Consider the following 25,895-nt stretch of genomic DNA (forward strand, 5'->3'; position numbering starts at 1 on the left):
GCTATACCCAGAAAGTAAATTAATTTTTTCACCATATCACCATAAACTGTAATTGTACCACCATTTTTATAATACAAATACATGATTATAAAGCGTTTTGCCAACCTTAAATTCCACTGTCTCATTTAATGTTACTTGTCCATAGTTCCAATTTTCTCCATAATTTCCTTCCTTTTGGAAAATTGTCTTCTCCATGTTTTGGTCACTGCTGATATTAATGCTTAGTTTATAGACATTTTCACCATACATATAATACCTAGTTTGGAAGCAAGCAAAAATGAATGGATTCCTACAACATTAGAATATATATATTTTAGGGTTCTTCTAAACCCTTCTAAACTCAAATACCCCCTTTTATCTTGGATGAGGGAGTTGCTAGAGAAAAGGAGGGAGTTTCCCAGTATTTTGCTACTTTATCAGCTGGAAAAGTAATGACTAATACATTAAAACTTGGGACAACACCTTAGTAAAATTTGAGCCTGGCAACGTTACTCATTAAATAAGATGTTACTTAATATGTGTTTATAACATACCAGAAACTAAGGCAGACTGGTTCCAAAGTGGGGTCTAAAAGGAGACTTAAAAGTCCTACTCTTTCTCGTCTCCCTCCTGGTCCAGTTGGGGTGGAAATGTAAAATCCTGTAAAAACAACAAAAATTGTTTACTTCACTTAACTATTAGCATATTTGTTGTGTGAGCTATATCATTCATAAGCAGGAAAGCACAACTTTAAGATGAAAATATAAGGAAATGTATTTAGGTACAGTGGAAAGGACAATGGACTGGAAGCCAGAAGACAGCTTCCATAACCAATTGTTATTTAAGAAAATCACTTCTCAACTCTGGACTTCCCAATAGCCTTCAATTGGAAGGATATATCAAAGTCTGAGTTACTATGAGTCCATGTGACTGTTTCATCATATTATTATGTCCAAATACCACTTTAATTCCAATTTATTAGATGTTTTGATTAATTCACTCCTTTAGAAACAATCAGTCCATTAAGATATTAAGTTATGCTAGTGGACTAACGCATGATATAGGCAAGTAGTTAAGTACAAATTCGAAGGCAAAGTTAAGTGTTTCAAAGAAGGTCAGTTTTTTATTCCATCGCCTATACTGTGTTTCTCTAAATAAGAAGTGACCTGATTTTACAACGGTCTTATCTTCCATATTCCTTTGAATGATAACTAGTTAGATCACAGAGGAGCAGGAAACATGCTAATCCACATAAGAGCTTTCTAAGTAGCTCAAGCCACTGTATAAAGTGCTTTCTGGTCTGGAATTCATTCTTGCAGCCAATGATTTGAGTCATCTGAAGTGTGGGAAGAGTTGTTGGGATGAGATCTCTTGAACGTTTCCTTAGACAGATTTAATTTTTTTATTTTTAGTCTGCAGCTCATGTATTATGACAGAAAGCAGGAATCATGAAACCAAATATGATGTAAAGCAAATGAAATATCGTATAAATTTAATTTTATTGGAATGTAATTTTTTATGAAATGCTGAAATTTAGTGATTATTTGAAAGCAATCATCTTCTCTCATGTGCTTTCAAACAGAAGTGGTTTTTTTAGGACATTTTCATAATTCCAAAAAGAAACCCATGCCCAATTGCAGGCACTCCCCATTCCTGTCACCCTTCTTCCAGCCTCTTGCAGCCACTAATCTACTAATCTAAACCTGTAGACTTGCCTATTCTGAAGAGTTCGTGTAAATGAAACCATGCAACATATGGTCTTTTGTGAATGACTTCTTTTATTTAGTTAGTGTTTTCAAGGTTCCTCCAGGTTCTAATGTACTAGTGCTTCATTACCTTTTATGGCAGGATAACATTCCATTGTAGGCATATATCACATTGTAAAATTTATCCATTCACCAGGTAGAGGACATTTAAGTTGTTTCTGCTTTTCTGGATATTTTGAGTAATGCTGCTATCAACTTGTTTTTATGAAGGTGCTCATTTTCATTTCTCTTGAGTATGTACTGGGGAGTAGAATTGCAGGGTCATGTATTTAACTGTATTAATAATGTTAAACTCTATGTTTAACCTTTCAAGGAACTACAAGACTTTTCCAGAGTGACCATACCATTTTACATTCCCACCAGTAGTATATGAATATGAGGTAACCCTTGTTATTGTCTGTTTTTTTGATTATAGCCATCTTAGTAGATGTGAAAAGTAACAAATTGTAGTTTTGATTTGTATGTACCTAATGACTAATTTAATGATGTTTAATTTAATGATGTTCAGAATCCTTTTATGTCATTGGCCATTCATATATCTTCTTTGGAGAAGTGTTCAAATCCTTTGGCCATTATTTGTCTCTATTATTGAGTTTTGAGAGTTCTTTCTATATTCTGGATAAAATTCCCTCACCAGGGAATATGATTTTCAAATATTTGATCAAAACATAAAACTTTCTAATAGTTTATCCCATTCTGTGGGTTATTTTAAAAATTTTCTGATGGTATCCTTTGAACCACAAACGTTTTATATAGAAATTTTTATAGTCAATGCTATGTATAAAATTCAGACCCATTTATTTATAGCATGTGGAGTAAGGACAAGACACAAAGAAAAATGCTAATAGAACTGCCAATAGATATATCAATGCATATTTAGATCAATGAGGCAAAAATTATTCAGAATGAGTATTTTATCAAGGTGAAATCATCATCAAATATCTTACTAAATGTAATATATGCACATCATTGGATTTAGATTACAAAAGGTAAAATAGAAATGAATGTGTATTTAATATTTTATAGTATTAACATACTACTCACACTTTGTATATTGCTGTGATATTTCATGAGTACTTATTTTAGCCATGTAGTTAGTGTTCAATTATTCAACCCAATAAAAAGTAGTATAGATACAGAAGACATATTCCAGAATCGACTCTCTAAATGTCCAACTCCAAGTCCCTTTTGAGTTGCTTAGAGTATAGTTCTAGAGGAAATAATTAAAATGCCACTGAATGCCATGAATAAGTACTGAAATGGTTACGCTATTCAGAAATATTTCTAGTTAGAAGCAATTATATAACTTAAACACACATCATGCTCCTATTTATGTTTGGCCATGTTCACAATCAATTAGTTATAATTAGAAATATTTTGAATTTACTGTTTACCCATTAAACAGTAATAAACTTGGGGTTTTCCGTCCAATTAAGGTATCGTGATGTTATGAGCTTTGTATCATGGTTCAGATAAAAAATTAATTATGTGGACTGTAATACCTTATGAATTTTGCATAAATAAATTAAAAAAACACAATACACTAAGTATCAGATAGAATTGTGCATTTTTGAATAAAGTAAAATGATAAATTATTATTCCTATGAAATAAGCTAAATTCTTTAGTTAACAGATTAGAAGAGGAAGGAAATTCTTCATAAAATTATGAATTTCAAAAGTACAGAATTATAATTGACATAAAAATTTACTTAGTCTAACTACCCACTGTCCTTAAATTTCATCCACAACATTTTGCCTATGGGGGTCACTTGATGTCTGTTTAACATATATCAAATGCAGCAGGAATCATTGCATTTCAAGGCAGCCCATTCCATTTCAACATGATTAGAAAATTCATCTCATTTTTAAGAATAAGTTATTGTGCACCTATTATTTCCAGTTTTGCCTCCTGGGCTCATTAGGATAAGGTGAATTTATGGTAGCTCTACAAATATGTAAAGGCCAGTATAATGACTCTCTTGGTCTTCTCAAGATTATCGGTCCTTTTTCCCTTCAATGATTTTAATATGGCGCAATTTCAGTTTGATTCTTCATCTGATAAATTCTCAATAGTTGTACATCCAGTTGGTTCTACTCAGAACCAACTCAGAGTATGGAAACTAGAAGTCCACACAATATTTCTGCTGCAGTATTTCACCAGGTGGAGGAGTAGGAACATCATAAAACTTGGGACTAAGACTTAAGTCATCCCATCATAGTCACTATCTTTTTCCAAGTGTGTCTCGTAGTACTCTGACTCCCCGTGAGAATTCTTCATCACTTACATCATTGTTAAATAATGCTTCCTTCTGTACAATCTAATCTGTCCCTATTCAACATTTTTCACCATCTCTTTGTTTCCTACTAAACCAACAAATTCACTGTGATGTTTGAGGCCTCTGTGCTTTGACTTCACTATCCTTTTCTAGCCATAGTTCTTATAATTCATGTATTAATATTGACATGCAGCACTTCTACAAAACTAGATTATTTTAATTTTTCCATCACCGAGAAATTTTATAACTCTTGGGGTTTTTGTTTCTGTTTTCCTGTCCTTTTAATTTTCCTTACAATTGTACCTGTCAGTATCCTACAAATTTTTTGAGGTCATTTAAATCAAATTAACATCTCCTTCAGAAAACCCTTCTTGGTCTTTCCAACTAGATATAACCCCTCCTTTGGAATTCTCAGTTGCACTTGTACTTCCCTGATGTCACTTAGTGTATTCCGTTGTGTATTGTATTTATGTTTACATGTGACTTTTAAAACTTACTAGAAATTTGGCAAAAAGAAAGACAAGGTACATTTTTGAATCCTCTATATGGATTAGCTGAATACTGTTTAATATGTTCTTGTTACACTAATTCGACTGGCTTTTTTAATTTATTAAAGTACTGCACAAAATAAATGATTAAATAGATATTTTCCATAACCATATGGGGAATTATATGGTTAAATGATAATTCCTTTTTTTTTTTTACATCTTTATTGGGGTATAATTGCTTTACAATAATGTGTTAGTTTCTGCTTTATAACAAAGTGAATCAGTTATACATATACATATGTTCCCATATCTTCTCTCTCTTGCATCTCCATCAGCTTTCTTGAAATATCTTTGAGAGCTCTTGGAATTAATCACAGAGTCAGCTTCAAACCCAGAACATTTTGTAATTTAAGCATTCAGTGAGACTTCTCTGTGAGCCATAAGGTTTCTCTTACAACTTCTACCTATCTCTTTTTCTGCTTATTTCTCTATGAACTGAACCTAACCTCTGCCTCCAACAGCCCAAATAAAAAGAAGTGCTGGGCATGTGCTGATGCTGACGTAGAGACAGCAGAAACTGCAGAGATGGCAGGATCTTCTGGAAACTTGGAGGTCCCTCTCAAGAAGAAAATAAGCTTATATAAAGCACTTTGTGAGTTTGTGGGTGCATATAAAGTTAATTGAATCTGGTAGATAAATATTGAAAGGTTTAGATTGGAGAATGGTGCAAATTCAGTCAGATTCTATCAATATTAAAGAGTAATATTATTTTCTGAAATTCAACATCACAGGAAAGATAAGGAAATAAGGACAATTTTACTTTGAAACACTAAAATTCTACTTATTTTAGAATAAGGTTATAAGCTAAGTAAAAGACTTATCCAAAAGACTTAATATACTTTTGAAAATTGAACAATAGTATTTAGAACAATATCACAGCCAATTTGTTTCTGTTGAATACATCTGTGGCATGAAAAGAAAATAGTTATAATACCTAACATTTATAAAGCATTTTTCATATGCCAGGTATTTTCCTAAGTTTTTTTTCCAACATACTAATTTAATGTTCATAACATGCCTCCAAAGTCAGGTTCTATTATCATTGACCCACTTTCCAGATGAAGGAACTGAGATAGTAGATAGATAACTTGTCTAAATGGCAGAGCTCAAATTTAAACCTAGCTATGATATCAGGGTCTCTATTTTAATGATCTTTACTACGACACTATGCTAGCCCCCAGGTGTTAGAAAAATTATGATTTCACCAAGAAAGGCCAATAAAAAATGTTTTCTTTGGCTCCACTAGCTCTTTTGTGACTCTTCCATTTCTTAAGTTTTCACATGTTACTAACCTCATTTTCCCTGAACGTTCTGAAAAAACAGGCCACTGCTGAGCATCCCAAGATGCTGCCCTGTATCAGGGCCACCGTCTCCGCCAATTCCCTTTGTTTCTGAGAAGTACAGAGAAACTGAGCATTGAAAAAACAGAGATTCAGGAGTCGGTGCTCCACTAGGAGAAACTTCTTCAGAAGTTAAGGGACTTGGATGTTCTTCCCTAAAGCAATGTTAATTCAAAGTTTATCTGTTTCATAGAGACTTTCCTGTGATTTAAAGTGAAGGTAAAAAACTAAAAAAACCTTCATGGGTAAGAGGAACAGCGGGAGAGATTTAATTCCCTTCCATCTCAGAGGCAGAATGTTCTGACACATAAAAAAGCAGGCTGGAAGAAAAATGCCCCTTGTGGGGGAATGACTGGTAGTTTATGAAATCACTGGTATGAGAGTTGGAAAGGACCTATTAAGGCCTCTCATCCATTCTCATTACAGTGCTGCCTCTGGTGGGCTCTGAACTGCTCTAACTCATCTCATTTTAAATAACTCCTGCTACACGACTTCTCCTGAGACTCCATTTCCAACCCAACTATTTAAAACCTCTACCTGACATTCAACCTCTTTCACTTTGGTCAGTTTCATTTTATTTCTTTCGTTATTTAATCTGTTGGCAAGCTGAAACCATTTTTCTCCTGTAACGTACTTATAGTGTTCAAATATCAGTGGAATTATTTTTCTCTCTTATTATGATGACATAAAAGGAGAAAATGATAATTTGAACATCAAAGATTTCAGCTACGTAAAAGCTATCTGCCATAGTCCGTAGATATAAATGCTTTCTGCACTTTCCTCTAACTACCCTTGTCCAAGTGTGGTAGAGACATTTTTTTTTTTATTAAAGTTAAGGAAAAAAATTGGTCAAATTATTTGACTGTTTTAGGTCAGGATTCTTTAGAGGGTTGGGTGATTATCACTTGGGGTTAGTCTTCAGCTGTGGAGATTACTAATTTATCCATAGAGGATCAGGTTCTGGAAATCACTTATTCAGAAGAGAAAAATTATGTATGAGATGATACATGTCATAATTTTCAGTATTAAACATGTAGGTCTAATGAGATTGGCCATCTATGCAGTGCACATTTTTTGTCTATAGGTCCACACTAGTAACGAGTTTAGCAGGATCCTGTTAACTTTACTTTCAGATTATATCCAGAATCTGACCTCTTCTCACCATATCTGAGAGTCCCATGGCCTCTTTTCTGGATTAGGTGATAGCCTTTCACTGGTCTCTCTGACAACACCTTGCCCTGCCATAAAATATTCTACCAGCCAGTGTGAATTCTCTCATTCCTACACTTAAACTTCAATAGTTCCTAATTTCACTGGGGAAAAAGCCAAAGCCATGGAAGACCTGTTATTATCTAGGCCCTACTGTCCCTATTGATTCCATCTCAGCCATGCTGGTTTCCTGGCCTTTCTTCAAGCACGTCAGGCACACTCCCTTTAGAACCTTTACTCTGCTTGTTTCCTCTGTCTGGAATAATCTATATGGCTAATTCTTTCCATTCCTTGGAAGTTTTGATTCAATTGTCACTTACTATTTCAATGAGACCCGAACTGATGACTCTATTTTAATTTGCAAAAGCACCTTAACACCTGCCCTCCTCACTGACCTTACTAAGCTCTGTATTTTCCCAGAGTACTCATTCACATTAAACAGACCCCCAAAATGTAATGACTTGTTATGCATATTGCTTATTTTCTGTTTTTCTTTGCTAAAATATGTGTTCCACGAGAGCAGAAAATCTTTTTTTATATTCACAGATACATTCTGAGGCCTTGAATAAGGCCTGGCTTCAAAAAATACTTCTTAAATAAAGGAATGAATAAACACACTGAGAGGAACTTTCAATGATTTCGTAGGGAAATAGATTAAAATTAGGCACATTTTATTAAGAAATACTTTCAATTTGAAGTAGTATGATGAACTGTATTTTATTATTCTGAGGATGTATTTTCTAAGGAATCAGGATTACTCAGATACATTTCTACCATGAAAAAAATAACTTTTTAATGTACCCTTACTAGATGTCATTCACAATTGACATTAACTCAAGCCATTTACTTTTCAGGTTATAAAAACAAGGATATTGATCTTTGTAATATAAGGGGCTATTAATAATAAATTACAATGCATATGTGCTCAAGCTATTATTATGTTATAAGCAATTTCATGTAGTCAATCACTTATTTAGAAATGACTTACTGAATAAAAGTTATAGACATTCATCCATATATTTAAAAATAATTTTACATGTTAGATTCAGGCACTGAGAATACACTAGCAATTCAAAGATGAAAAAGACAAGGTTCTTGTTCCTGAAGAGAATACTGTGTTGGAAAGAAACAAATAAGTAAGCAGATATAAGGCCATGTAATAGGAAAAACAAAAGAGGTGCTTTGATGTTTAACGGAAAGGAAGATTTTAACTTGGAGGCTCCAGAAAGACTTTGTAGAAATGGTGATGTGTGATCTGTGTCCTCAATGCCTAGAACCATACCTGGTTAGAGAGAGGTTTTAATATGTGTTCTTTGAATTGAATTGAATTCTCATTGGTAAAAAGAGATACTATAGGATAGATTTTGTCTAAGAAAATTATCTAAATGTATGAATTTCTATTCTGTCCTTTTCCTTACCTTGTAAGATCCATATTACTTCTAGATTTGTAATTAGATTGTATTTAGTATTATGAATACATGCTTCCAAGGTTTACATGGTTGGTCTTCTCACTATGAGTTCCTTATCTCCTGATAATTCCCAATAAGTTCTGGTCTTCTCAAATTTTATTGTCTCAATGTTAATGTCTCCACCTGAAATCCATTTCTAATATCCCACTCATGTGAAAAATATACCTACAAAAACACCACTTTTCCCTTGGGACCATGCTTTAGAATCAGCTCTTCCATAGTTTTTCTGCTATGGACTGAATGGTTGTCCCCCCCAACCCCATACGTTGAAATCCTAAACCCCAATGTGATGATATTGGAGATAGGTCCTTTGGGATATAATTAGGTCAAGAATGTGGAGGCCTCATGATGGTGTCAATATAAGTGATCTTATAAGAAGAGACAGGAGAGAGCTCTCTCTTATGTTCTCTCTCTCTGTTATGTGAGATTACAGTAAGGAGGCTGGTGTCCATGAACCAAAGGAGGGCTCTCATTGGAACCATACCATGCTTGCATCCTGACCTCAGACTTCCAGTCTCCAGAACTTTGAAAAATAAATATTGATTGTTTAGGATAACCAGTCTGTGGTATTTAGTTATGGAAGCCCTGACGGACTAAGAAAGCTTATCAGAAGAAGTAAACCTGCCTTTTTATCTGTATTTCAAAATGGTATGATCTTGATCTATTGAAAATTCTAAAGAATTCTTAAAAAACTAATAGAGTTAATAAACAGTTTCAGCAAGGCTGCAGGGTACAAGATCAACATATAAAATCAGTTGCATTTCTATACACTAGCAATGAACAATCAGAAAATGGAAATTAAGGCAGAGTAGACCAAAGTTCAGAACAGTTATTTACCTCCCACAAGTCCCCTTAGTTAATAATAAGTGGCAAATCTAGGGTGACAACCCAAGTCTCTTTGTCTCTAACGACCTCTGTGTACTTTTCAACATTTCATGAATATATAGGGTAAAAAATATATTTCTTGAAATACTCTTACTTGCCTACTTGATTACCGTTTTCATTTAAATTCATTTATTAGTCCATGATCAAAAAAAAAAGAAAAGCTGGGGCTTCCCTGGTGGTGCAGTGGTTGAGAGTCCGCCTGCCGATGCAGGGGACGCGGGTTCGTGCCCCGGTCCGGGGAGATCCCACATGTCGTGGAGCAGCTGGCCCTGTGGGCCGTGGCCGCTGGGCCTGCATGTCTGGAACTATAGAACAGCGCATGACACTTTTCTTTTAGTTTATGAATTAAATATGAATTATACCTGAATCATTGCCAAAAGTGTGATCAAAATTCGGACCAGTAGAGGGAGGAAAGGTGTTTCCCTGAATCCTTTCCCACTCATTGTCATCATTTAGATCCTGGATCCAGAAACAAAAGCCATCTTCAAAATTACAGTTGATTTTCTCATAATCTGTAAATTAAAAAAATAATAAAATATTTCAAATGTAGTCAACAATATGACTAATTATAATAGATTGAATTGAAAATAACGTAAACTCATACAGTTTATAATTAAGTGGCATGCACAAAATCATTTTTTAAATTCATTTTAATTGTTTAATTCCATTTAGTTAAAAAAAAACCCACATCATTTTGTTGCCAACTGTGTTCTTATGTTTCTTATACCCCATTAGGGCTTCAGCAAAGACAAGCATCTTGTTCTTTAATTTTTATATCTTACCTCTGTTGGCTTACCCACATAAACTTTGTCCCAAATTTTTTTCTCCCCCTATTTATTTACTAAATTTAATACTCTGGTCAAAATTAGGTTGATGTGGAACATTCTCAGATTAGTTTTATGCTAATTTCTTAAGCTTTGAATACTTGCAGTATATAAAAGTTTAATTTTCCTATTGATTTATAATTTTTCTCAAATTGGTTATTTGATTGTTTTGAAGAATGTGAGCTGTTTTCTAATTTCTCATTTCTTTGCAAGTATCAACTGGAGAAAGGTATACATAAGAGATACTCATTAAAGAACCTGCATAATGAAACAGATAGTGACCCTGTTCTAAAATATTAGGTCCTGCTACTTTTAAAATTCCATTACAGTATTAAAGCACCTGAAGATTCAAAGGCTAAGGAATAAACAATACTTACTATTAAGCACTTTGCTGTTAAATGCAGTGTATGTTGCATTAAAGCCAATATAATCATTTTCAACAGATTGTATAAGAAAAGTGGCAGTAACTTGATTGGAAAAAATCCTAATTGTGCCAGGATTATTTGACCAGAGAGAAGCTACAAAAGAAAATGAATGACTGTTATATGTACATATATATCTATTCACTTATCTATTGATCTGTCCATCTATCCATCTATCCATTCATCAATCAATCTATTGATCTATCAATTGATCTATCAATCTTTTTATCTGATCCTACTCTTAACTAAAAGCATTAGTCCTATAATTAATTTATTTAAAATAAATATCTCTTGTCCTATAATAATAATGTTTCAAATTATTACATATATTTGTGGTTTGATAAACTATATTTTCATTTTTAATTGTTAGTTAGATACACTGTAAACACATATAAAAAAAGATCCATTCTTTTACAGAAAAAATTAATCTAAGAAACATACAAGTTAAACAGTTATAAAACAAAACATGAGTTTGATTCTATCACATTTTTCCCATGCCCCACTAACAGAGGCTAAACTCAATCACAATAGTAGAAATAAGGGTATTTCTTTAGCTTTCTACCCATATAGCTGTAGGACCTCAAAATAATCCTAGACAATTTAAGGATTGTTTCTACAGATATTGATCTTATCTCTTTTCCATTTTAATTCTAGCTACAAAAGATATTAACTTTCTAGCCTTTTTATTTTCAAGGGTTAATATAGTGTTTGAGAAATAAGAAGTACTCACATGGTGATTTACCAAAAAAAGTATTGTTAGATAAAATTTGCTTTTATAGAAATTTATTATTTACCACATACATTCTCAAAGGGGGTGATATTGCCACCTACGTGGTAAAAATTTGTATTCAGGGACAGAAAAATTCTTAGTTTTTAAATTTATAAAGCCCAAGATAGCCGTACAGTACATAAACAGGTATAGAGAATATCTGAAATATTAAAATTTCATGGGGAGCAATTAGGGGAGAAAAAGGTCTAAAAGTTTCTTAGTGGGAGTGATAATGAAAAAAAAAGGATAGGAAGCAATGGCTTCACATTTTAGTTCGACAGTTTGAACTGGGTATCAGATTCAAGTTTATGAAAGGTATCTCACTTGCAGATTGAAGACAAAGCACCACTGTTAATTATTGAGTTCTGAAGAAAGATGCTTTCATAAACTACTGAAAAATTCTGTGCTTATCATGTAGAAATTAGTGAAAAAATGTGATTACATGCATGATAATTTCAGGAAAATCTAATGGAAAGAAAGCCATGAATAAGCATTGATTTATATCTTACTCTTTTCTGCAATAAAGTTGTATTTCATTCTTTCAGTATTTTCTCATGAAGGACTACATTGGTTATTTAGATTCCTTCTACAAACATATGTAACTGTGTAACCCAAATGGTTGTCATATTTAAAATCTTTGTAGTCCATAAATGTCTAGTTGCTTAAAGCATGTGAATATTCTAGAAACTTTGCTTCAAACCTATCTGCCTCTCTTTCTTTCTTTATTTTCTATAGCAATGGAGTTTGGGGGGGGGGCATGGCTTCTGGTAGGATCTGAATGTGGCTACTGGTTCAATGGCACCCTTCATGGTTGTGATGTGTTGGATTCCCATGTTGTCTAATGTTATTGTACTAGTCTAGTCAGTCTGGGGTTTATGTCCTGAGATTCATTAATACGCTTCAGAGTTACACATAAATTTCTAGAAATGGTGTAGAACATTTGCATCTATTGAGGCTTTGTAAATCTTTTATCACATTCTTAAAGTTGTGACTAGAAAGAGTCCCAGAGCCACAGATGCAGTGGAGAGAATATTATCTTATGCATCCACAAAGGTAGTAGAAGACACTGGTTAAAAACAGAGGCTCCAGAGTCAGCATGAGATTCATTTCTGGCTCCACGTCTTATGAGACTTCTCAGTGCTTCAGTTTCCTCTGTTGTGGTATAACACCTTCCATAAACATTTGTGATAAGGAGTAAATAAGTAATTTCCACATGATAGAGTGACTGGTATATAGTAAGTGCTCAGTGAATGCTAGCTATTATTCCTTGATCTGCTCAACTGGATTGTAAGCCCTGAAAACGCAGAGACTACACTTAACGCTTTCTGAGTCTCTGTCATTGTGTCAGACATGGGAAACTTTTAATCAATTTTTGGATGCATGAACTAAGATGTGAGTAAATATAGCAATAGAGTTTGCCTACATAAAAGAGTCATAAAAGAGTCAGGGCAGGAGTTGAAAGAAAAAAATAATTTCCTAATAATTTCTAAAGCCTGGATTTTTCTCTACCTGACACAAGAAACTTTTAAGCAATAATTCCTTAAGAAAATCCAGTGCCTTTTACTAAAAAACAATATTGCTATGGATATTAAAGTTGCCAAGCAGCCACACTTGTGTGAATTAACTCATTTGTCTTCTAACAATAAAGGCTCTGGTGAATAAGTTTTGCAAAAGAGGAAAGCTGGGAAGCATAATTAAAATTCAGGGAAATTTGAGATGAGGGCAATGGGCAAGGATAACAGATTTTCCATAGAGTATAATTCAACAGATCTAGCTCAAAACTATTTATTTTATCCTATTCATAAGAGAAGAAATTCTGCAGTTAGATTAGCTTCTTTGTGTGTTATAAAGGATTTCTAATATCGACAACACATTTTATTGAGTGCTCACTATAAATTTAGTATGGTGCTAAATGCTGGAGAAGAAATAACCAAGTTCCCCTCTTAGCCTATTAGAAAAGTTCAGGTTAATGAATTATAAAAAAATTACTTTGGAATTGATAGATATGAGAGAAATGCCATAGGAGTACTGAGGAAGTAGCTCTTAATTTTTCCAGGGACTATCACTGAGGAATCTTCAAGAGCCTCTGGGAAGTCCAACACCTTAAGCCAGTGCTTGTTAAACTTTTCCATATAACATACCCCTATCAACAGAAGTGAATGGATGGGTACTTCTAACACTACATGAAAGTGTTCTAATAAAAGCACAAATTTTAATAAAAATGTTTTACTGTGAAAAATGTTTGTATATATTATTTAATTCCGTGTCCACAATACGATTATTTTTGTTGTAGGATAAGTTGACAATTCAGGAAGATCCACTATGTTTATTATATAATTTCGTCTATATCTATGCCCACTTTTGTGTGATTCAGTTTTAAAAACATGTCCTTAAACTGCTAAGCTCCAATACTGGGGGTATGCTATTAATAGTCCTTTGGGAACAGAAGAAGAGCTAAGCACTTCAGATATAAAGAATGGTGTAACAACTACACACACAGAAATGCATTTTCCTGGCTTGTCAACTTGAAATTGGTTTCAGCGTGCTCATACAGGCTGTTTCTGTTGTCTTTCTTTGAGGATACATAAATATATCTATGTATTTTTTGAATAAAGCATTAATGGAGCATATTTATCATCTTCTACCACTTCCATACCCAGTACTGTTAATTATTACCACCAATGAATTGAATATTTTACCTTCATCACTACAGTTTAAAGAAAACATTTTTGACTACTATCCTGTTAATCTATTCAGAGAACTTTTACATCATGACTGTATATAAAAATGACTGAAAAATGCCTTTAAAATTTGTTCATACTAACTTACCCCTAATCAAGTATATAAGAACTATTTTATGGTACCGGATACTTTTATTTTCTTATAATTCCTTTACATAATCTTATTTTCCTTGATTTAATTAAAATATCTATATATTTTCCACGTGATAAAGATAATTATCTTTATTCTGAATTGTAATTTAATAAAAGTAATTGTGTACACATCTCTCACAATAAGAAACTTGCTAAAATATTTAGAAAAAAAGATGGGATTTTGAATCAAGAGTGAAAGTATCAGCATTGTTACAAAACAAAATAACTGTAGAGTTATAAGAAATGCTACTGATATTCATTAATTAACTACTATAATACCATGATATATAAACCTGCTGGTTTAAATTTAAATCAACAAATACTAAATTTTTACAATATATCAGGCATGGGCTAGATGCTGGAGGTAAGACATTTTTACATATCTTTAAAAAAGGTATTATTTTAAACTTTAAAAGCAATTTTAACAGCTAATACCATTTCTCATATTTTTTCAATTTAAATTAAAATATTTAATTTAAAAAACTTTGAAATACATTTATATTTCAAAAAGACCTTAAAAATTAAACAACTACCTATTTGTTATAATTTAAATTCATTTTCTTAGATTTTTTCTATTTTCTATTTAGTTTATTGCATTTTTATGATAATTATTTGTGCATTATTGACATCACTATATATAATGATTCTAAGATTTAGTTATGTATTTCTGATGCTCTAAGCATGTGAAAATAAGTAAAAATAGCGTTCAGGCAAATGGTATCTGAAGAGAAGGGAACATGAGGGTAATATACACCTATCATTTTTGGGAAGTTAACCTCTATGAATTTAGTTTTTATCTGTAAAATAAAGATTCTAATAGCACCTGTGTAATATGGTTCAGGGGAGAATTTTTTTTCTTTGAGTTAAAGTGCTGAGAACACTACTTTGCATATTGCAAGTGATCAAAGTATGCTAAAATTTATTATTAATATCACATTAGCCCTTGGAGAAATTTATATGAACTGGCTTATTTGTCCACCTATGTAAATATTTATGTTGACATAATTTTAAGGAGCTAGATTTATCAACTACAGAAATAAGTAGATTATGAAATGGCTGGTCCATTTATTTAAGCCAAATATGATTTACCATGAGTTCATCTGTTTTATGTATACTCATGATTATATTTGTACTTGGGGCTTTTAAAACACAATGAATAAATGCATTGTGTTTGAAGTCGGAGGGTCTGGGTCTGATTTCTATCTCCAACACTAACTAGCTTTGTGGACTTGTGTCATTTAACTTCTTAGATCTCATTTTCTTCTCCTGTAATGCATACTTTGTAGATTTATTGAAAATATTAAATAAGGATAGCCACAAAGAGTACTCAGTATGATGTGTGTCATATTAAAAGCACCCAATAAAAAGTACTTATTATTATCATATGCTTAAATATTTATCAAATCAATAAGTCAATCAAAACATTTATTCGATAGGATCTAATTTTCATTATTCACAAGTGCAATTTAAAATCCAAAATTATTAAAATAAATACAGCTTTATATACATGTTAATAAGAGATGTCACTTGTAACCTTAGCTCTGCTAAGATGACTATTGACTATTCCTCAAATGTGTGAGGAAAACTAGTTATTCCCTGGACTCCACTGCCACATTCTTTTCTTCATCCTTATTTTATTTCCTCCTGGAATTTCACTCCTACTTTTGTTGGATATCATGAATAGGTCTATTCATTTGGGGACCAGATGGAATAAAGTGGGGTAGTCACACATGTATTATTAGAGCATTCCCTACCCTTTCTCAGTTCCCATTGGTGTCTATGTCCATAATGACAAATGGCTACATAATAACAATACCATCCACATCTTCCATTTAGTGAGACTACATCCTGATCTACTCATTGTTTTACCAACTTTATTAGTAATAGTCCTTCAAGAGACTGAGAAGCAGAGTGCATAATAAAAATAGAAAAAGAAGAGATTCATTGTTGAAGCAAAATAGCTGTTTTTAGGGTTTGTTTGAATTTTGCTGAATGGGGAGCAACACTTACAGTATAGTAGAATTCCACATGATTTTTAAAACATCAATTAGAAGAGAATCATGTGAAACAGTACATCATTTATTACTAAGAAGTTTGATTACACAGAGCACTAAATTATTAATTTTTATAATCAGGACCAGTTTTTCTTTTTCCTTTCAGTAACTTAAAGTACAAGCTCATATTCAGTTCAAAATCAAAAAATGGGTGTAAGACCTAAGTAGACATTTCTCCAAAGAAGACATACAGATTGTCAAGAGGCACATGAAAAGATGCTCAACATCACTAAATATTAGAGAAATGCAAATCAAAACTACAATGAAGTATCAACTCCCAGTGGTCAGAATGGCCATCATCAAAAAATCTACAAACAATAAATGCTGTAGAGAGTGTGGAGAAAAGGGAGCCCTCTTACACTGTTTGTGGGAATGTAAATTGATACAGCCACTGTGGAGAATAATATGGACGTTCCTTAAAAAACTAAAAATAGAGCTACCATATGACCCAGCAATCCCACTACTGGCCATATACCTGGAGAAAACCATAATTCGAAAAGACACATGGACCCCAGTGTTCATTGCAGCACTATTTGCAATAGCCAGGTCATGGAAACAACCTAAATGTGCCCATCAGCAGATGAATGGATAAAGAAGATGTGGTACATATATACAGTGGAATATTACTCAGCCATATAAAGGAACAAAATTAGGTCATTTGCAGAGATGTGGATGGACTCACAGTCTGTCATACAGAGTGAAGTAAGTCAGAAAGAGAAAAATAAATATCATATATTAATGCATATATGTGGAATCTAAAAAAATAGTACAGATGAACTTATTTCCAGGACAGGAATAGAGACACAGATGTAGAGAACAGATGTGTGGACATGGGGGGTGGGGGAAGGAGAGGGCAGGATGAATTGGGAGATTAGGTTTGACATAAATACACTACCATGTGTAAAATAGATAGCTAGTGGGAACCATCAGTATAGCACAGGGAGCTCAGCTCAGTGCTCTGTGATCACCTAGATGGGTGGGATGGTGGTGGATGGGAGGGAGGTCCAAGAAGGAGGGGATATATGCATACATATAGCTGATTCACTTCGTTGTACAGCAGAAACTAACACAGCATTGTAAAACAATTATACTCCAATAAACAAACAAACAAACAACTCGCATCAATAAGAGAATGGGTTATTTCACAAATCATATTGCTACATATCTGGAAGAAAATAAAACCAGACATACAACCTCAAAAAAAAAAAAATCAAAGGGAAAGCACATCACTCCAAAAAGTTTTCCACATATTTTCATTTTGATAATGGACTGTATATTTGTTTTAACTTACCTCTTAAAATCTTGCTTGAACCCACACCTTCATAAATATTTAATACATCTGTATAATATGTATTAAAATAATCAACGTTCAGTTGAATGGAAAGTCCTTTGTTTACACTAAATTAAAAGCAAAAAATAGACTATTACACTCTTAACAGTTGGCACAACTCAATGTATTCTAGAATTTGAATGTATTTTTCTAATTGTGATAAAGAATATGTAACATGATAGACTCTCTTAACAATTTTTAAATGTATGGAACAGTATTTTTAACTATAAGCACAATATTATACTGCAGCTCTCTTGAACTCTTTCAACTTGCATGACTGAAACTCTATACCCACTGAACAGTAACTCCCCATTTTTTCTCTCCCAGCCTATGACAACCATTATACTTTTTGACTCTCTGAGTTTGAATACTTTAGATGTTTCATATAAGTGAAATCATGCAGGATTTGTCCTCCTATGACTGGCTTATTTCATTTAGCATAATGTTCTCAAGGTGCAACCACGTTGTTGCCTATGATAGGATTCCCTTCTTTTAATGACAGAATAATATTCCACTGTATGTATACACCACATTTTCTTTATCTATTCATCTGTCAATGAACATTTAGTTTGTTTCCACCTCTTAGCTATTGTGAATAATGCTGCAATGAACATAGGAGTGTGTATCTTTTAGAGATCTTGACTTCAATTCTTTGGGAAAAATACCAAGAAATTGGATTGCTAGATCATATGGTGGTTCTATTTCTTATGCCTTTAGGGAGGCTTCATACTGTTTTCCATACTATCTACACCATTTTGCATTCCATCCAACAGCACACAAGGGATCCAATTTCCCCACATTCTCACCAACATTTATAATGTTCTGTTTTTTTGGTAATGGCCATTATGATTTTGATTTGCATTTCCCTGATGATTACTATGTTGAGCGATGCACTTTAGCCATTTATATGCCTTTTTTTTTGAGCAATATCTATTTGAGTCTTTTGCCCACTTTTTATTTGGTTTATTTTGCTATTGAGTTTTGTAGGAGCTCCTTATATATTTTGGATATTAACCCTAATTAGATATATGGTTTGCAAATATTTGCTTCCATTCCTTAGGTTGCCTTTTCATTCTGTTGTTTTCTGTTGTTTCCTTTGCTGTATAGAAGGTTTTTAATGAGATATATTGTCACTTGTTGATTTTTGCTTTTGCTGCCTGTGCTTTTGTTTTCAAATCCAGGAAATCATTGTGAAGACCAATGTTATGAAGCTTTCCTTTTATGTTTTCTTCTAGGAGTTTTATGATTTCAGGTCTTATGTTTAAGCCTTTAATTCATTTTGAGTTTATTTCTTGTGTATGGTGTAAGGTAAAGGTCCAATTTTGTTCTGCATCTGAATATCTAGTTTTACCAACACCCTTTGTTGAAGAGACTATATTGTTTCCCTGTTGTGTAGTTTTGACATCCTTGTCAAAGATAATTTGACCATATATGTGTGGGCTTATTTGTGACCTCTCTATTCTGTTTCATTGGTCTGTATGTCTATTTTCATGCTGGTACTATACTGGTACTGATTACTGTAGCTTTGTAATATATTTTGAAATCAGGAAGTATGAGGCTTTGTTCTCTTTCTCAAGATTGTTTTGGCTATTTGGGGTTCTTTGTGGTTCCATATGAATTTTAGGATTCTTTTTTTCTTTTAAAATCATTGGGATTTTGATAGAGATTGTGATGAATCTATAGATCATGCTCAGTAGTATGGACATTATTATATTACATTATTATATTTTAACAATATTAAGTCTTCAAATCCATGAACATGAGATGTCTTTCCATTTATTTGTCTTTAAATTCAGTCAGTAATGTTTTATTATTTTCACTGTGTCTTTTACCTCCTTGATTAAGTTTATTCCTAAGTACTTTATTCTTTTTACTGCTATTGTAAATGGGACTGTTTTCTTAATTTCCTTTCTGGATGATTAGTGTATAGAAACACAAGTGATCTTTCTATGTGGATTTTGTATCCTGTAACTTTGTTGAATTATTTTATTATTTCCAACAGGTTTTTTTGTGGAATTTATGGTTTTCTATATATAAGATCTTGCCACCTGTGAACAGATAATTTTACTTCTTCCTTTCTTGTTTGGATATATTGTATTTTTTTTTCTTGCTTAATTGCTCTGGCTAGGACTTCCAGTATTAAGTTGAATAAGAGTGGTGAGAGGGGGCATCCTTGTTTTTTTCCTGATCTTAGAGGAAAAGCCTTTATGTTTTCATCATTGAGTATGATATTTACTCTGAACTTTTCTTGTATGACCTTTATTAGATTTAGGTAATTTCCTTCTATCCTTATTTTGCTTAGTGTTTTTTATCATGAAAGGGTGTTGAATTTTGTCAAAAGCTTTTTCTGAATCTGTTGAGAAGATCCTGTGATTTTTAGCCTTCATTCCGTTAATGTGGTGTATCAAGTTGATTGATTTTTATATATTGAAACATCCTTGCATCCCAGAGATGAATCTCACTTGGTGATGGTGTATAATCCTTTTAATTTTCCATCGAATTTGGTTTGCTAGTATTTTGCTTGAGGATTTGTACATTTATATTATCAGAGGTATATTATCAGGACTGTAGTTTTCTTTTCTTGTGGTGACTTTGTCTGGCTTTGGTATCAAAGTGAGTGTTCCTTCTTTTCCAATTTTTGGAAGAGTCTGAAAAAGATTAGTATTAACTCATCTTTAAATATTTGGTAGAATTCACCAGTAAAACCAGTGGGTCATGGTTTTTTTGTTGGGAGGTCTTTGGTTACTGATTCAATCTTCTTACTAGGAAATGGTCTGTTCAGATTTTGTATTTCTTTATGATTCAGTGTTAGTAGATTGTAAGTTTCTAGGGATTTATCCTTTTCTTCTAGGTTATTCCACTTAGCACTTCTTTTTCTCTATCCCATAAGATTTAGTATGTTGCTGTTGTTGTTGTTTTTCATTTGCTTCAAGACATTTTCTAATTTCCTTTTTGATTTAGTATGAGATCCATTGACTCTTCAAGAGCAATTAGAACCTTGCAAGTTTCTTTTTGAGTGGTGTCTAATTTTTTGCTCTGTCTGGTGTCTGTATGTGGTGCTGCATATTCTCTGGTCCTACCACAGCATGTCACCCAACTATACCTTGTTCTCTGCAGCCACAGTCCATGCAAATTGTGCTGGCTCATCAGCTCCTCATTCATGCAAGACATATACCCGTTGCTGGGGAAGCTCTTGAAACAGAATGTTGGAAGCATGCTGCACTTCTTTCTTTCCATCCTTAGGGAGAAGCCTTGAATCGCACACTTTCTCCCAATTGTATCAAGCCTTGCTGGCCATAGCAAGCTGTATCCACTTCTCTTTGTTCTCAGTATCTCTCAGGCATCCAAACAATACCAGTTCCATCACTTATCCATATGAGGTGAGACAGAAACTAGTCTCTTAGGCAGCTCTTGGAAAAGCTGGGACACTGGATGCATGTTTCATCCTTCTTTTTCCTTCCAAGGAAGAAGTAGTGAGTCAAGACTTGTGCTGAGCTGTGCTGTGTTGGGGAAGGAGTTGATGGAGGGTAAAATAAACTTGATCTTCTTGTCCATTTCAGTGCAGCTGTCCTTGGCTTTGTGTTCACCTGGGGTATTCAACTTCTTAACTGAATTCTGGAATTCCCATAAATGACTTTTGGTTCACATTTCACTGTTAAATCAACATATCTGTGGGGGAACAAAAGCTGAGGCTTCTTGGCTACAGAATAATTCCTATCTCATTATGCCAACATCTGTATGAAAATCTCCTATGGTGTGATTTAGTCATGGCAGATTAAAAGCTGAGAACACCCTGTATATACACCATTTGTGCTAAATCTTGAATAAAATTTGGATCAGTTGCTATATATTTGACCTCCAAGCTCTCAATTTGGTTGACCAATCCAATCATTATGATGATCAAAATAATCAAGTTGCCAATGGCTTATCTACCTTATGCTGAATGCTCTGTGGGGAAAAATGTTCAAATTTTAATTTTCAGTTTGGGGAAAAGGTGTCCAGGGCAATGCCTATTTATAACTCTACTGTCTCACTGAAGTGTAGGATCAGAAATGTGAGTAATTCTTTAGTGTTTGGAGGTACAAGGTTCCCCTGAACTCTGCAAAAAGGAGGAAGGCCAAACAATTAAAGCAGAGCATAGATAATGTTGAACCTGGTTGAATATTGAAAGGGTGGATAATAGGGAGAGATCTAGTCTCCAAAGCCAAGAAGAAGACTGAGAAGATACTTGGCTTCAGAGGCTGGCTGTGGAGGCTGCTGATTGAATCATGGCTCCTGCCCAGGGGCATGGCAAGTTTGGATTTTCGGTAAGTTATCAGTAGTACCTTGATCAGTTGGTAAACTGGGGACATTCATCACAAATGTAGTTAATTTTGAAACTCTAAGTTTCATGGTTGGGAAAGGTCCATTTGGGGCAAGACCTGAGGTTTAGCAAACATATTAGATCCCTGATGAGGGGCTGGAGGCAGGGCTAAGGTTTAGTCTTCAAGGAGTGTGGTTGACAACATTGCAATGGCAGCGACTAGCAGGGGAGGATTAAAAGACATGTAAGCAGTAACCCAGGTTTTTGGATATGACCAGTGTTTGCTGTCAGGAAGGTGATGTTAGAACAATGGTGGGTTGGTTTTAAAAAATATTGACACAGGGACCTCAACCCTGGATTTCAGATTCCATGGTTCTGGAATGGATTTGGGGATGTACATTTTTAAATACTCCAGGAGCGACTGTGATGTGCTCTGAGGTTTGAGGGCCACTGGAGGAAGATAGGCAGATGCAGAAGATGCCATGCTCATGGGCTACCCTCAGATGTATTTAGTAACCACAGGAGGTTGACAGGGGTGGAAGGAGATCAACATGAGGGAGCAGGAGATACTCCCAGAGCAGACTGAGAGAAGGAGAGAGAAGCAGATGATGGCAGCTGTTTAAAAAAATTCTACCTCTGTTAGGTCTCTTCAACCATGTGGAAAGTGAGCCTGCTAGTGCGAACTTTAGGAAATCCAGCATCAAAACTGAAGAAGACAGAGGAAGAAGAAATAAGCTGCCTTCAGGGATGGTTTCTCTTATTTTAATGAAAGTTTTGGTGTCTCCAGGCAAGAAAACAGTGAGGTTTTTTTTGGTTGTTGTTGTCTGCTTGTTTGTGTTGTTTGTTTTTTTAACAAGTGATGTTGTTTTCAAGAAACTAAAGGATGCAAGAGGAGCTTCCTAGGAAACTTTGTGTTCAGAAGCTGTTTACTTTTTCAAAGTAGATAGGTAGAGGAGAGAAATGAGTGCATACTGTTTTCTACTTTCTTCTGTTTCAGAAAAGCCAACTTATTTGCAATAAAACAAAGTCATTTATAAAGGTGAGATTAATTGTAGAATATCATATCTGATGTTTTTATAATATTAACCACAGTTACCTTCTGAAATTTTGAAGGAAAGGATAATTTCCTAAATGTAATTTTTATATTTTACATTTTTGTATCAATAGCTACTCTTTTTAGAGCCCATTTTTACTGAGCATATAATAGAGTGCTAAGTGTTTTACATTCAATATTACTTTTCATAATGACTTTGACCCCTGTAGTTAGAGATATTGAACTCTATAGATGTAGAAATTTTGTCTAAGAGATTTAGTTATTTTTCTGAAATCACATATCTTGAATCTGAAGAAGCCAGATTTGAAACCCATGCCGACAGTCTCCAGTGCTCACATTCTCCATCACTGACGCTCTGCTACATGTGGTCTTAATATAATCCCAAAATATAGCTTAATTGCATCCTAACCATTTCTCCACTAGTTATTTGGTCTTCCAAGCTTGTAAGAAACATTATTGTCTTAACCCCATTTTGATCACCATTAGGAAAAACAAACCATCAGGTCTAATGCATCTCTAATGTAGTAATCAGTTTTGAGAAGAAAATACACTTAGATTATTTATATAATTTTAAATCATAATTTAAAGTATCATGAAGTACAGTATTTATTTATTTTAGATTCTATAGGTTTTAAAAATCATCCCTAGATTAATGGTGGATTTCTTAAAATAGTTTTAAAAATTAAGTGATGGAAAAAGAAGTAAAAAGAATAGAACCATACAAATCTTTAATTAACATAGTGTGATTATTACATAAATGATATTATGTACTATTATAGAAAAAGTTTATTGTGATCTGCTTATAAGACCTCCCTGTAGTTTTGACCTAGCTCTACTAAGAAGTGGATTGAACAATTAAATTATCATTATTTAGTATTAATAAAATTTCAAAGATCACATGAAGAAATCACTGTGTAGTTAGGAATGTAGATCAGTTAGAATTCATTTTCTTTCAATTTTCAAAGGAAGTAATTTAAGATTTTTCTAAGCTTTTCTGCTGGCATTTTAGGTAAAGAATTGAATATTTTTCATTTTTTTATGAACAATGCTAATAGCCATTTATAAATGCTTCTCTTTAAATATGATGTGATTATATTAGAAATGATGTCCTCTAAATTTTTAAGTTTTCACTTGACAAGAATTACCTAGAACTGCCATTTTAAATACAAAATCTTATCTTTGGAACACAAGTAACATGTTCTTTAGAGCATGAAAAAAAGGAAATAGTGCTCTTAGTTATATCACATGACTTACATGAGGCTGAGCTCCAAAATAGAAATTATTTAAGCAGAACAAGATGTTCTTGGTTTCCTGAATAATGCCAAGTAAATGTGCTTAGAACAATCTTCCCTTCATACCTCATCTCATCTCTGGAATATGTCTACTCAGGAAAACAACTCTTGTGAGTCTTTATGGGGCCATTTCTTATCATTTGTTTGGCAAGAACCCAAAGCTCTGTCTTTTAGCCTTCTCTAACCAGCTGTTATATTGATTCCCCATTTTCTAGTGAGTTATCACAATGATTAAAATAAATATATAGTAGGTCAGATTGGGAAACCATAATCTCATCCAGCTGTAAAGAAAAATGAACGAACTAGAATGCATTTCTCAAAATGAATTCCACAGAGCACTTATGCTGAATGCTCTGTGGGGAAAAATGTTCAGTGGCTTAATAGAAAATATATATATACAGTTGACTCTTGAACAATACTGGCTTGAAGTATGTGGATCCACTCATATGTGGATTTTTTCAATAAATGCATACTACACAAACCCTGGGGAACCATAGAACAGAGGGCCAACTGTAATGTTATATGGGGATTTTGACTGCATGGGCTATTGGCACCCCTAAGCCTTCTGTTGTCAAGGGTCAACTGTATATTTTGGGGGAAATTTACTTGCATCTTAACTTATTTAAGGCTGTGAGAAATCTTGTACTTTTAAAACAATTGTAATGAGTTTATTTCAGAGCTCCTTATATTTATTCTAGTACAAATGATATTTACCTTGAAATATCTGAGAGAAACATTAGGTACTACTCCTCTGTGAAAAACGTTTAGGCAAATATTAAAGTAGACAAACTATCAGCAGTTTGATTATTTTGATCATCATAATGATTGGATTCGTCAATTGAATTAAGACTTGGAGGTCAAATATATAGTAAGTGAACTAAGTGTTATTCAAGATACAACACAAAAGATGAGTATAATGGGTTTCCCAGCTCTTGATCTGCCATGACCAAATCACACCGTCGGAGATTTCACATGGATGCAAGCATAATGAGAAAGGAACTACTCTGTAGCTAAGATGCAGCTAAGTGAAATACAGTTTCTTGCAATACACAGACATACAGGCATGTTGTTAATTTTGGCAGCATTTGATTTGTGCCAACTATATGGAAAAAAAAAAAACTTTCTACAAAGCCCAATGAGATGGCCCCATTTATTGTTCATAGGGCAAAATTCCTTTTTAAAAGGTTAAGAATGAGAGAGAAATTTCTTGGACAGGATATCAGTTGGGAAGGCTTTGCTTCGTAGTTAATGAAAAAAATTGTCCAAAACATAAATACATTACTAAATATGGTAAGACTAACTGCATCAGAGAAAGACTTTATGACTTAAGAACATGGAATAGAAGATGGTATATTACCGTATAATCCACCGACAAACAACACTTGGATTAGAAGACTTTGGATAATGGGCAGCTTCGAAGGACCCAGAAGATCCAGTCAACAAAAATCTTCCATCACAAGCTGTGGCTGTGAAAAAATGGCAATTAATATTAGACAAAACAA

The 25,895-nt window shown here is 33.7% G+C and overlaps 1 protein-coding gene across 2 annotated transcripts in view; it reads right to left on the reverse strand.

Moving 5' to 3' along the window:
- TMPRSS15 (transmembrane serine protease 15) overlaps nucleotides 1-25,895 on the reverse strand; it is a gene marked incomplete at both ends in the record, with an annotated part of 135,126 nt that overhangs the window by 75,002 nt on the left and 34,229 nt on the right. For both annotated transcript variants that reach the window (XM_079922843.1, XM_079922842.1), the window contains 6 exons: nucleotides 106-256; nucleotides 534-639; nucleotides 9,835-9,984; nucleotides 10,674-10,814; nucleotides 17,706-17,812; nucleotides 25,751-25,859. In XM_079922843.1, the coding sequence (XP_079778969.1) occupies nucleotides 106-256; nucleotides 534-639; nucleotides 9,835-9,984; nucleotides 10,674-10,814; nucleotides 17,706-17,812; nucleotides 25,751-25,859 (764 nt within the window). The remainder of the gene's footprint in view (nucleotides 1-105; nucleotides 257-533; nucleotides 640-9,834; nucleotides 9,985-10,673; nucleotides 10,815-17,705; nucleotides 17,813-25,750; nucleotides 25,860-25,895) is intronic.

This window comes from Stenella coeruleoalba (genome assembly GCF_951394435.1).
Source record: "Stenella coeruleoalba genome assembly, chromosome: 5".
In the NCBI taxonomy this organism is placed as follows: domain Eukaryota; kingdom Metazoa; phylum Chordata; class Mammalia; order Artiodactyla; family Delphinidae; genus Stenella; species Stenella coeruleoalba.